This window comes from Ascaphus truei, chromosome 6, assembly GCF_040206685.1.
Source record: "Ascaphus truei isolate aAscTru1 chromosome 6, aAscTru1.hap1, whole genome shotgun sequence".
NCBI classification, from domain to species: domain Eukaryota; kingdom Metazoa; phylum Chordata; class Amphibia; order Anura; family Ascaphidae; genus Ascaphus; species Ascaphus truei.
In genome coordinates, this window is record NC_134488.1 from 26,656,530 (window position 1) to 26,670,922 (window position 14,393).

Sequence of the window (14,393 nt, forward strand, 5' to 3'; positions counted from 1 at the left end):
GGAACTGCAAGAAAAGTATGATATACCCAACTCAGATTAAACCTTTTATTATCTCCAAATATACGACTCTAAAAGACAGACAGTGAACCCATTTTAAACAGCTATGCAAGGTTAAGGGACATCAGCAGGGGCTAATTTCAGCTATATATATATATATATATATATATATATACTATCCTAAGCTCCTCAGGGAGACAGGAGAGACATAACTATATGGTGCTATGGGAAAGAGACGCGGGTTCCGAAATCTCAGCAGAAGATAGGAAGGATATCTGGGAGGTGGCCGCTCGCTCATTGATATGCACAACGATGAAAGAAAACAGCTACAAAATCCTTATGAGATGGTATCTGACCCCGGACAGGCTAGCCTAAATCTACAAGGGAACAAGCGTACAGTGCTGAGAGGATGCGGTCATAAAGGAACCTTATCCCATGTATTTTGGTCATGCCCAGTGATTGAATCATTTTGGGATAAGATACGAGATCAGATTAAACAAGTGGTTAAGATTGATATTCCAAGAGACCCTCTGATTATAACACTTGGTAAGCCTATCCCAGATGTCCACCATAGGATCAATAAGCTGATTGATCGTTTGCTGACGGCAGCACGCTGTGCAATTGCCCTTCATTTGAAGCAAATTCCGCCTCCACCACTCCAAGTTTTTAAAGACAAAGTGAGACGTGTAATGGAGATGGAAAATCTGACAGCAATCTTAGATAACTCTGTGCCCAGATTTCTGAAAATATGGTCGCCTTGGATTTTGGCATCCCCTAATAATTACCCCTCAGAACAGCACATAGAAAGGGGGAGAAATAGAACGGCTTCCCAATTTGAATTAGGGGCCTAAGGGTTGTTGCCCGGCGCTCTATGAGTTCATACTTGACCGATATAAACCCTTGCTTTGTCGAGAATAATTGTAAAACGTGTTTCCCTGTTTACCCCCCCGCATATGTTGCCCCTCTGCCCCTTTTTATATTTCTGTACCCCTACCCATTCCCACTTTTCAAAAATAAAAAAAGTTTTGAAAAAAATAAGGAGGGAGGAGAGGGGGGGGGGGCTTTGCCAGCGCAAACTCCTGTTCGACCAATAGTAGCATTGCACAAAAGGGAGCAGCAGCCAGAGGAAATCCGAGCCTCACCTCTCCGTGTTTACACATAAAAAATGACTTAGAAGGGTGTACATTTGTGTAAACAAAGGAGTCAATCACCCTTAAACACGTAACAATGTTACCGTCACTGCTACATTTGGATCTCAGGAGGGACTGCACCTGACAGCCGGCGGGTAACTGCGCGCAGGAAATATGTCCTGCCAATGTGTGCAAATGTTTTGACGAGTAAACTGAATTGCCAGAAATGAAATCCAAGTAATAAGGGGGGTTGAATAAGGTGAAGAGGAGTGTCACCAATCCCAAATCTTCTACAGGAGTACACTACTTGCAGCAAAATGTTCTCCTTTCTCTCTCCTCTCTGCCTCTTTCTCCCCTCTCTCCTCTCTCTCACTCCCCTCTCTCATCCCCTTTCTCTCCTCTCCCCTCCCCGTCTCTCCCCCCTCTCTCTCCTTTACCCCATATCTCTTCCCCCCTAACCCCACACCCCTCTCTCACCCACCCTGCTCTCTTCCCCACACACCTCACCTCCATTATTCAATTTTTACACTCCCCTCCCATCCGTTTTTACACCACCCCTCTATTTTTGCACTCCCCCTCTATTTTTGTACCCCCCCTCTATATTTGCACCCTCCTCCCCCTCCGTTTTTGCACCCACCTCCTCCACTGTTTTTACACCCCCTCCTCCACTGACCTGAATAGCAGTTCCTGCTGCAGTGGAGAGTGCAGCCTACTCCCAGCCTCTGCCGCCACCTCCCAACGCGTTCTGCTCTGGTTGCACCGGCCCTGCATATACATATATAATCTCTAACCATAACACAGCAGGCACTATGGCTTCCTATCTATCAAAAGTGTACATGGTCTTTTAACCCTTAGCTTTCAGGAGGGCCCAGTACCGCACTGCTTTTGTTTTTCTGACCTGTGTGGCAGCCAAAGGGTTAAGAAATGAATTCACGCGTTATTCACAAAGGGTATATCACGTAGGGTCACGCGTTATTCACAAAGGACACATGCAAGTTAAAATCACTTTAAAAGACCAAACGTTTTTATTCCAAACGTAGTACTCAATAAACTTTAAAAACATGAGCAGCATTGAGGTCCTAATAATGCACCGAACGGGTGATCATCAAAATGTGAGAGTTTTGGGCTTTGTGAAAAGTCCCTGAGGTTAAGTCCGATGCTCCGGCAGTGAAGGGATTAAATATTCACTTGATATAATTTATCGTCCATCCCAAACTATATCCTATATCCATCACTTAAGCGCCTGTCTTCAAAAGCGCACATACCTGTATCGTACCCTGTACAGAGAGAAGGTTACTGAACGAGACACCTCAAACACTTCATTCTTACAGGAGCAATTCATGCACTTTTAATTTATTTTTTTAACATAGGTTTGGGGGGGGGAGGGGGTCTCTGGAGCTGAACCCAATGAATTTCAGTTTCGGGGACCCCCCGCTTGCTTCCCGGGATACAGACCTCCGAAGGGGGTGCCGGTACTTCGGCAAAGTTTCAAGCTTCCGGGTCACTTGGGCCAATAGGACGCGGAACCAGAAGACGTCGCGGCTTCCCATTGACCGGCACCCTCTATGGAGATAAGTATCTTGGGAAGCAGGGGGTCCCCGTTACTGCAATTAATGGGGTTCAGCTCCGGAGGCCCCCTGCTTCAATCATATGTTAATAAAAAAAATGGCATGTTTGTGTCGTCTTTTTAAAGATTTGACGTACATAATGCGACCTTCTAACAACCACATAACAACATTAAAACAGGAAATGCATGGTCATATTCTCCACTGGACAGTACATCAAGCTCCTACAATGTCCATCCCCAGCCAGTCATTGCGCGCCCAGTGGCCAGCCTGCTGGCGTCCTGCGATATGGAGAATCACTTCTTCTCTTAGTTACAAGCGGGGACTGTCTGCATTTCTGAAAATGTAATCCCTTTTGGGGGTGTCAGTCCCCTGCTTAACGATGTCTCCGTTGTGGCTTTGCAGGTTGACCCGGACGCCCCCAGCTTTGGTAGATGTTGCGGTGTGGACATTTTTGTAGGGCATTTCAAATTCATATTCAGCACCAAACTACACTACAGCGTTCTGGTTAATGGGTCATCTCGAACCTCCATGGCAATTAGACAAGTCCAGGTATTTTGAAACCAAGTCTAATGAAATGTACATTGTTCTCATCTGCTTATAATGTGACCTGATATTTAAGGTCGATTTTTGAATTTTTTTACCCTTATGTCTGTCTGGTCCCCTGTCTTTCTATATGACCATTTGACATGGGGTGTATGTACATACATCTAATTACTTTTTTGAAGTGTTGAGAAAACATGATTGAAGCTCAATCTGAGTTATAAATAAAAACAATTGAATATCAAAACATAGTTACAAATACCGATCATGTCTGATTTTTAAAGCTATTAATCACCAAGATCTGTATATATATATATATATATATATATATATATATATATATATATATATATATAGCAAATAACCACTATTCACCTACAGTACGTGAGACTGCTCCTTTGTTTATATAATGAAACTATTATCCACAGACCAACACCCATCCTGAATTAGCAGTTCTCTGCTTTGCAGGCCCTTCTGGCAGTGAATGGGTTAATGTCCCACTGACTTGCACTGGGAGGAGAACTTTTATCAGGGAGAAAGCAGGACATTTCCCGCAAACCATGAGTTCTCCATCACAACTAGGAAGGGTTGGTCAGTATCGCTGTAGCATAGTTGAATTCCTACACACGTACGACTTTCTCCTGTTGGCACATGTTGGGCCAGAGTCTGTTGCATTTCCGTACTGAAAAGGTGTTGTGAATGCAAGGGTTGGCAGTGTCTAAAAGGGAAAGGGGCCATTTGCTCAAATCCTGAGCCTCGGGGGGTTCAGAGATCCGGTGTTTGCAAGTCACAATCCTAAATTAACTTCAAGGCAAGGCAAGGTTGAACTTCATTTTTCCGAGCTGAGGCATCTCACTGTTGTCATCTGTTCTCCAGGTGGATGTCAGGTGGAACTGATGTTAAAGAGGTGGGTAGGCTGATGGAGCTGTTGTGCCCGTGTATGCTGTGAATGTTCGCGGCTTTCATGCTCTTCATACCCAGCTCCCTCTCCATCCTCGTGTGTCTGGGGTGAGACAAAAAAAAATAGTGAGTGGGGAATCTCGAAGGAAGAGTTAAAAGACCTCAGCACGACAGAGGGGAGGGATAAGACAGACTGTTGGTATCACCTCACCTGGAGCATTGCGTTCAGTTCTGAAGGCGAGGAGCTCCAGAACAGAACACGCTACTCTACATAAAGTCTTACCAGCTGGAGGCCCATATTCAGAACACACTATACAAGATATGATCTTATCAGTATAGACAACTTCTCCAGAACAGAACATATTAGTCTAGGTGAGGCCAAATGGTTGCATTGTTTGCACCATAAAGCACATGAAAGACTAAATAACCACACAACATTAGGAAATGGCGGTATATGATGATCTTTACAAGATCTCACCTAGAGTCCTGTGTTCAGTTCTGGAGCTCACATCTCCAGAAGGACATACATAAATTAGAGATTGTGCAAACAAGAGATACTAAAATGAGGCATAGTCCTCACCACCTCATACAATACATGTCTATTTTTGTGTGACAACAGACTTCTAGCACTTTTTTTTGCTGGCGATCAACGAGAAACTCTATAAAGTGACAAAAAGACCACAAAAACATATCAGAGAAGGCTGATGGATACATAAAATAGCTTTGAAGTACGAGAGATGGGTAGGATAGAAGCTTTCACATGCAGAGTTTCAGCAAGGTGCAGGAGGGAAGCAAATCTCAGAGAAAGAGAAGTGCTAGAACAAGAGGTCACGCTCGGAAACTGGAGGGCGAGAGGCTCCGGGAGGAATGTGAGGAAGTAATTATTCACAGAAAGGGTGGGGATTCATGGATTCGCCTTCCAGCAGGTAATGGAAGCTAACACCGAGAGGGGATTCGAAACTTGGGATAAGAAATATCGACAAAGTCTGGGATGCAGTGAGATGTAAGGGACGCAGTGAGATGTAAGGGACGCAGTGAGATGTAAGGGACGCAGTGAGATGTAAGGGACGCAGTGAGATGTAAGGGACGCAGTGAGATGTAAGGGACGCAGTGAGATGTAAGGGACGCAGTGAGATGTAAGGGACGCAGTGAGATGTAAGGGACGCAGTGAGATGTAAGGGACGCAGTGAGATGTAAGGGACGCAGTGAGATGTAAGGGACGCAGTGAGATGTAAGGGACGCAGTGAGATGTAAGGGACGCAGTGAGATGTAAGGGACGCAGTGAGATGTAAGGGACGCAGTGAGATGTAAGGGACGCAGTGAGATGTAAGGGGACGGTACTGTACAAGAATAAGCAGCTTCTATGTAAAATGTGATTGGCACACACCTTGCCAGCTTCATTACCAAATGGGGTGACTCTCTTTTTGGGGGAGCAGCCGTGTACAGCACAATAACTTGTGCATAAGTAATCGGCGCAAACATTGGGCACCCCAAGTCCTGGTTTAAACGTTTAAATGTCATTATAGTGGGAAAGTTTTCCACCTGAGAAAGCCAAATTAGAAGCACTACGGATTTCTGCAAAAACAAAACTGTTTCTTTAGCCGATGTTCCGACGTTTCGGCAGATACAGCTGCCTTTCTCAAGTGTCGCTGGCATCCGTAGGGCCCTGCTTCTAATTTGGCTCGCTGACTTTGGAGTACAGACAGGGATTCCCTGAGCCAGGAGCACCGGTGATTATATCGTTATATATATTACTTCTGGGGTGCAGCTGATATCTGTTGTAAAGTTTCTCCACGTGACAGCTAGCGTTTAATTATGAAAGCTATTTACCATCAGACACAGGGCAGATATAAGCTCTCTTGCAAGCAGCACCTTGCCACTGCTTTTCAATGGCATTTCCCTAATGGTGAATGACAATTCTGAGTAACAAGTACGTTCTCCCTAAATACCACTTAGATTGTAAGCTCCTCGGGGCAGCAACACCCTTTCCTAATGTTGACTTTTTTGTTCAAAGCGTTTCTTCCCATCAGGTCTTGTATTGTTTTGGAGCGTATGTATTACTGCTGGGAAGAGCTATGTACCCGCATGGCGCTTACACAAGTAGAGCTATACAGTCCATACAACTTCGAATGTTGCTTTAACCCTTCGAGTGCCGGAGGGGGTTGTGGGACCCGGCTGCTCCAGCACAGCGCGGTCACATGACCGCACTCAACAGCAGTCATGTGACCATGGCAGCCATTTTAGAGGGAAAGGAAGAGGAGGAGGGCATATCCGCGGCCGAACGCAGGACGTGACCTAACCCGGAATAAACGAGTCCTTTGGGAATGACGTAGTCACAACGCTATAGGAGCCCCGGAGTGCCGGTCTTCATGGTGTAGTGACTGTGTCCTGGGGCTACCAAAGGGAGTAGACACGTTTAATCATTGTAACAGCTCATTGAAATACCTGTTGTACATCTTCAGAGCAATCAGGACCAAGGAAAATATGATAATTACTCCAACAACAATGGCGGCCACTATTGCACCAGCACCTGAAAAGCAAAGGGAAAGCGTTCAGCAAACAAACGCCATATTATACATTTTAGGATTTATTACAGCCAGACCGCATCCTAAAAATACAAAGTGTGTTTGTGTCAAAATAGAAGAAATGTATTCATCAAAGTGACACAGGTCTGTGTGCCAGGAAAGTAGAAGAAGGCATCTAGGATATAGGGTTGCTAGGTGGCTGCTCCAAAAATACTGGACGCAACGGTGAAAAGTGTGACGCGGTTAAGATACACACACACCCCTCTAACCTGTCTCCGCTCCATGCTGTTTCCTCCTCTCCTTGGCTCCAGGCTCCTGACACCTCCTCCTGATTGGCTGTTGCTGGGTAATGCGGCCAATCAGGATGGAGGAAGCTGCCCAGCCCCCCCTAGCAATAGCCTTTCTCTCTCCCTGCTTGGAGAAATCCTTCGCCTCAAGCCAGTCAGGTTACTATGTCCATAGAGGTAATACCGGTCATATACATGTCCAGGATTGCCTCTCATTCTTTACTGGACAGTGTGGAAGAAACAAAGCTTGTTTTAGGATAACAGACTACCAGAGACCTTTATTATTGCGTAGCTACAGCAAGGGGGGGGGGGGGGGGTCAGCAGCAGAAGCTGCCCTCTGTACCAGCTCTGTGCACGCAGAAGATTTCAGTGTTTTGTAGTTTCACACAGCTAGGTGGCCTTTTCCTCTGATAGGCACTGACCAGTAGAAAAGTCTTATGGTTAGATAAGAAGACACTAGTTATAGCCGTTTCTGAGAATAGCGGACTCCGAAAGTAGGTCAAAAGGGAATAAATCACATTCCTTCATACATAATTCCCAAAAACATGCTTTACCCATCATACATGGCAGTAACCTATCAAGAGCCTGACGCCTTATCCTACAACAGAGTGTCCAAATATAGGGCATTTCGGTTCAATAATGGACACCTGGCAACCCGAATAGGATATATTCCTTATAGGAATGGATTCTTTTTTATCAGTGTTTGTTATTTAGTGGAGAGTTTTATCCCCAGTTTTTTAAGAAGAAGAAAACAACAGTGAAAACAGTCTGCAATACGTCTGAATTTAATGTTTATCGGTGCGCCTTTTAAATTATTACTTCCCTTTCTGTTACCAGGAAATGATTCCCTGTTTTGGTCAACTCTTGCGGAGTTTCCATGAGTCTCGCTGATTTTTAGAAGGAACCTTAATTATGTAACAAACCCCGAACAAGCAATGCCAGTGGGGATTAAAAACGTACCTGTGGACACCGAGGTATTAGTGAGGGGGATTTCCAACGTTCCAATAACACGTGTCGGAGCTCGAATGCCATTGACCGCCATTTCAGTCGATGGCTGTTGACGTTGATCGAGCTCCAATACTCGTTATCAAAGCTTAGTGACCTCTCTCCAGAGGATTTGTATTTATTATGCCACTATAGCAGGAGTGGCCAACTCCAGTCCTCATTTTGTCAACGACTGAGCCACTGATTGAGCCACTTGTGCTGATGCAGGGATATCCTTAAAACCTGGCTTGTCGGTGGCCCTTGAGGACTGAAGTTGTCCACCAATGCACTATAGTAACTGGCAGCAATATCTCCAGGAAGCTTTTGTCCAAATTCATGGCAGCTTTCCTACAGCAAGCTTAAATATGAACTAACGAGCCTTAATGAATAAAACCCAAACTCAATGGTGTCTCTCCAATGCATTTATGGTCCTCCCATTCTGTATTCAGTGCACAAGGAAACATGTCAAAGATTTGGAGGTTGGGGGTTTAGGACCCTCTAAAATTCCCATTTATGAGAATACGGATTCTAGTGGAAACTGATGCAGGAAAACCGCCATTCTTTCTGTCCCCCCCTTACTGCCCCGCAACCTCACTAAACATCCTCCCTTTTCTCTGTCGCTTTCTGTATCGTCGAGTGTCTATGCCGATCCTGTCTTTCTAATTCCCCCTTGTAAGTCTTTTGTTGGGAAACGCCGGCTAAATCTACAGTATATAACTGCCGTCAGCTAACTTTGGTGCGAGGCCCAACCAGCATTCCCGGGACCTTGGAGGGGGGTAAGAAAGAGGGTGGAGAGAGATGGGAGGAAAGAGAGAGAGAGAAGGGTTAAGAGTGAGGGAGAAGGGGCAGAGTGAGAGTGAAGGGGAGAGCGTGAGATGGAAGAGTGGGGAGAGAAGAAGGGGGAGATTGAGAGAGAGAGAATAGTAGGGAGAGAGAGAGAGAAGAGTGAGGAGAGAGCGAGATAAACAAAGGGGGATGGGTGAGAGAAAGAGAGGGGGAGAGTGACAGATAGAGGAGGAGGGGGTGCGAAAGATAGGAGAGAGAGAGAGAGAAGTGAGAGGTGATAGAGATTGTGAGAGAGAGAGGTGTGTTGAGACTCTAGTCCTGGGCCTTGGGAAAGCCTTCTGCTGCCTCATCCTTGTTAACGCATTGTGGTTTCCTATTGCAGTTAACCCCTTGCATGCACTGAAGATCCCTCTGCTAGTATGACAAGTACATGATTAAAAAAAAATGGTACTTACTTTGGTAAAGGGCCTGTTCCAGTGACCTGGTCGTTATATTTATCGGAGATAACGTTGTGTTCATTAATTGAGGTGTCGTCGCCATGCTAACTGTACAAAACAAAGACATGAAGATAACACTGAATTTTCACCTTAGATACAACAAACATTACATTCTTTATGAACACTGGCACGCAATCAGCTGCTTCAAAAGGAGAACAAGGTGATCGCGGTGGTAATTCATTTATCACAATGACCGCACCTGCCAGCTCTCGCTGTGTCTCTGCGCGTCTCATTTGCTAATAGCGTCACCGATCTCATCGACTTCACGTGAAGAGGTTTCAATGCAGTATTGGCGTTATATCTATGCAAGAAACAACCGGGTTGCCAAATGTAAAACCACGCTTCATGTGCCCTTCCCCTCAATATCCGACTACGCCTGCGCTGATAGTCCTGGCTTAGGCGACGTGACCGCGTGACGTCATCCGTCGCCGTTGTAATAGCGATTTCTGCTTATAGTGCAGGAGACAAGAGAGGGTGACCGAGGGGTGTGGCCGCGAGCGGTTCGCCCTCGTTGGCTGAACCGCTCACGCGCCGCTGACGTCACGCGGCGATCGCTGGCAAAATCTAATTTTATTGACTTCAGCGAATATTGTTGCGCCGTCGCGGTCGCACCCACTATAGGCGCACGCAACTAATTACATCAGCTTGTTTTGACGCGGCGCTCCATTGCCATAGCCGAACACAGCCTTAACCTCTCTATCCACCTTTGAGACCCATCTTAAAACCAAACCCACCTCCTTAATGAAGCATAAGGGCAGTTCCGTGGCCCATACTATACACCCCATACATCGACGTTGGCGGCTTGCAGACGCACTTACCAGAACACCTTCCTACTGTCTCTGTACGTTCTTCCCACTTAGATTGTAAGCTCTTTGGGACAGGAACTCCTTTTCCAATATTACTTTTATGTCTGAAGCGCTTATTTCAATTATGTGTTATATTATAATGTCATGTGTAATACTGATGTGAAGAGCATTGCATTGTAAGGAACCCCAACCCTCTCTAATAGCGCGTCTGAGATCAGATGCATTGTAAGGAACCCCAACCCTCTCTAATAGCGTGTCTGAGATCAGATGCATTGTAAGGATCCCCAACCCTCTCTAATAGCGCGTCTGAGATCTGATGCATTGTAAGGAACCCCAACCCTCTCTAATAGCGCTTATGAGATCAGATGCATTGTAAGGAACCCCAACCCTCTCTAATAGCGCGTCTGAGATCAGATGCATTGTAAGGAACCCCAACCCTCTCTTATAGCGCTTATGAGATCAGATGCATTGTAAGGAACCCCAACCCTCTCTAATAGCGCGTCTGAGATCAGATGCATTGCAAGGAACCCCAACCTTCTCTAATAGCGCGTCTGCATTCAGATGCATTGCAAGGAACCCCAACCTTCTCTAATCGCGCGTCTGAGATCAGATGTATTGTAAGGAACCCCAACCCTCTCTAATAGCGCGTCTGAGATCAGATGCATTGTAAGGAACCCCAACCCTCTCTAATAGCGCGTCTGAGATCAGAAGCATTGTAAGGAACCCCAACCCTCTCTAATAGCGTGTCTGAGATCAGATGCATTGTAAGGAACCCCAACCCTCTCTAATAGCGTGTCTGAGATCAGATGCATTGTATGGAACCCCAACCCTCTCTAATAGCGCGTGTGAGATCAGATGCATTGTAAGGAACCCAAACCCTCTCTAATAGTGCGTCTGAGATCAGATGCAATGTAAATTCTTCTATATTTGGTACAATTTTGAAAGTACCTGAAAACTGTACAGAACCTTTAAGGGATGCCCAGGGGAACCCAAGGGTTCCTAGGACATTTGGTTGAAAAACACAATTATATGTATATGCACACGCAAAAAATTATATATGTATGTGACATCACAAGGGGGAAGAAATTGATGCATGCTGGGTATTACTCGAAGAGACAGGAAAAAGAATGAATGGGTTCGAAACCAAACAAAAGTCTGTGACATCATCACATGGGTGAAGAAATTAAAATGCCAGTGGGCCGGGCACATTGCAAGAAGAAACGACCATCGCTGGACAAAGATGGTACTCCACTGGATTAGCAGAGAGATCAAAAGACCAAGACGACGACCAATAGTAAAATGGGAGAATTAAATCAGAAAATGTGTTGCAGCAACGAGAAGAAGAGAGGCTTCAACCGCAGTACCCGGAAGATCATTGGGGAGGGAGGCCTTCATCCAGCAGTGTATCGACTAGGGTTGAAGACGATGGTATATATTACATACATACACCAACATGTATAGAGATTTTTCGAGCAGTAATAACAGCAGACTTAGCCGTGTAAAATGATTACAATCTACATGAAGGCAATTTATTTCAACACAAAAGGAAACTCCCACAGACATCCATGGTGTAACTTCCTCCTACTGTATCTCTGTCCAATTGCACATAGTACCGTATGTTCCTTGACTTACCCATGCCTCGAGCTGGACCCCTCTCCCATTCCCAATAGCCACACCATACACATGGCCACAGCTTTTATTTATAACAGATAAATATTCCATATTTGTCCCCAACTAGGGACCCAGCCAGATTGCTCCATCCACATCTACCGGAGCTCGAGGATACACTGAGCTCATGCTCATCTAGCCATTCTGTACAATACCTTAGTCTGGATTCAGGGGCAGTATCACCACATATTATACCATACCGCAGCCCTGGAGAGCTACATGTATGTACAAATGATGATAAACCGGTAAGTAGATCGAGAACCAGAGGCTCTGCTAAGATTTTTATAGCACAAGTCAGTTTCAGAGGACCCCGGGTTCAAATACGGTAAAAAAAAATAACAATACAACGGGTAAAATGGGTGCAACGGCTTAAAGGCAGGTCACAGTGTCTTAAGACACATGGGGACCTATTCTGGTCGCTCCGAAGTTGTCATTGCCAAACCGCATGTTTTGGCACGAGAAAACGGTAGTCTCTATGGCAAACTGCTTCATCTGAACCGCGTCTAACAAAAAGTGACAAAGCGCCTGGTTTAACAGCCTATTGGCCCCGGGTTGATCTCGCTTTAGAAGCGGAATGATCAGAGGTGCTAACTCTACCCCCAGTCTGACTTACGGGTTTTGCTCTCTCAGCCCAACCCAGATTTCAGACTCCGGATGATCTCACCCCCCCCCCCTTTCAGTGTTTTCCCAGCCTCTCCTCGTGGACCCGCTGCCACACCAGGTTTCTGAGGCAACCAACTAACGATCTATTAATATGCAAAAAAAAAAAGGTGTTTTAATAAGAGCTGGGGTTGCCGTTTTAAGATTGAAAAACAAGTCCATTTGGGGCGGGAATTGCTTCTCTAAGGCCTTTTTGGGCCAAAACAAATCTGGTCAAATGCCTGAAATATTTTTGTCAACAAAATTACTTTTGTCACTCATTCTGCGTACAAAATGTAACGTTACAAACAGCACCGCAAAACGGTGGAAGTTCAATAAAAAAGGTATTTATGTTTTCTTAACAACTTACAACGAGGCTCTCTATTAAAACACGCACCGGTGTTGAAACGCCCTCCTTATAAACCGCTCCTTGTCAGAATGTCTTGTGCAAACACGATTTTGTGGTTTCTGAACACACGATAAATAATATACAATTTCCTCTTGTGAGTCCCCTGCAGCTGTAATGATATTTGTGTGGCTTTTTATTTTTAACAGCCCGGAGCTATATCATCAATGTTTGTTTGTTTACCGCAGAATATTTTCATCAGGGAAGCTCTGTGCTTTGTTTTATATAGACACAATTGGTTAAAAAAAAAAAAACCTTTATTGCTGTTTGGGAGAAATACTGATTTATGGAAATAAAGAGGACAGGAGGTAGATTTGAGGGACTACATTTGAGGGGTACATTGTTCCAGCAGTGGGGTGATCGGCACGAGGCAGAGCGCCCGGGATCTTTATTGAACCATGGGAATATAAGCAGGTTTCTGGAGGCGAATCTAAAGAGAGAAGTGACGTGTCCAGTGAGGGGTGAGAAGAATGCTCAGATAATTGAGTACTTTGTTGATGAAATATTTGAAGGTGGGACTGGAAAGATGTACGTTGCGTCTCAAGGGATTGCCAACTTAGTCCAATTAACGTATGACAATGGCGGCATTGAAGTGACATAATGAGACAACATGGCATATTGAGTTGTTAAGAATGTCAAGTTTGCGGAAGCGAATTTGGGGCGCTGTACCATACACTATATCCCCATCGTCAAAAATTGTCATTAGTTTCTGCTGTGCAATGCGCTTAGGCAGGATTTATTTCTATAAAGTACACCCAGTTTGGGACATATTTTGGATGTCAATTTGTCAATATACAAACCAAATCTTACATGGGGAGTCAAGGCACATACCCACATATTTAAAGCTAGTAAGTGAGGCAAGATTAATGTTAGAGCTGGTACTAATCAGTAGCCGTGTCATGGGAAGCTAACGTAATATAGCGTTAGTCACCAGTGTGCAATGTATCTCGTTCTTCAGTAAGCGCCTTTTAGAGCAGGGATGCGCAAACTGGGGGGGGGGGCACAAGATTTTCTAGGAGGGGGGGGGTGCGCGGCGGTTAAATTAAATGCCGGGGATCGCGCGAGGCCTCTGTAACTTTACTTGCCTTAACTTTCCAGCGGCTTGGTGCCATGGCAACCAATGATGCGGCGGGGTCAAGTGACATTGCGTTGCCGTGACAACGTGACATCACATGACCCTGTGGTGTCATTTGACGCCGGAGCCTAGACGGGGGGAAATGGCGCGAGCAGGGTGTGAGATCAGGCCGGGGGGCGCAGGGAGAAGAGTTTGTGCATCCCTGTTTTAGAGGATCTAGAGGAGGTACGTAGGCTTAGTTACCCGTTGCATAAGCTTGTAAGGAGACAGTGATGCTAGATGAACTTGTTAGTGGGTCCGATTCAATCAAACTATAGAGGACGATTCCCTGAAAGTATGATTTGCAACGTGTATTGCAACTAAAAGAAAAAATAACCCGGCGCTTGTAATGTGAATTGAGTGTGTTAAATATCAAAAATGGCAGGTCTAAACCCAAAAAGAATTTGTCTCTAAATTCTGAAAACAAGTGAATGAAAAAAAAAAAGGGGGAATGCTTAAATAGTGTAAATAACGTGCTAAATATTGTGCAAAGTGATTTTTGTGCTGATAAATACCAGCAGTTGTGCAAAATATAATTCAATTGTG

The 14,393-nt window shown here is 45.1% G+C and overlaps 1 protein-coding gene across 1 annotated transcript in view; it reads right to left on the reverse strand.

The window, feature by feature from the left end:
• Nucleotides 1-2,153: 2,153 nt before the first annotated feature.
• Nucleotides 2,154-14,393, reverse strand: part of NCMAP (non-compact myelin associated protein) — a 53,072-nt gene continuing 40,832 nt past the window's right edge. The window contains exons 2-4 of the mRNA XM_075603720.1: nt 9,173-9,262; nt 6,581-6,665; nt 2,154-4,238 (exon numbers count right to left, since the gene is read on the reverse strand). Of these exons, the coding sequence (XP_075459835.1) occupies nt 4,097-4,238; nt 6,581-6,665; nt 9,173-9,257 (312 nt within the window). The 5' untranslated portion in view covers nt 9,258-9,262 and the 3' untranslated portion in view covers nt 2,154-4,096. The remainder of the gene's footprint in view (nt 4,239-6,580; nt 6,666-9,172; nt 9,263-14,393) is intronic.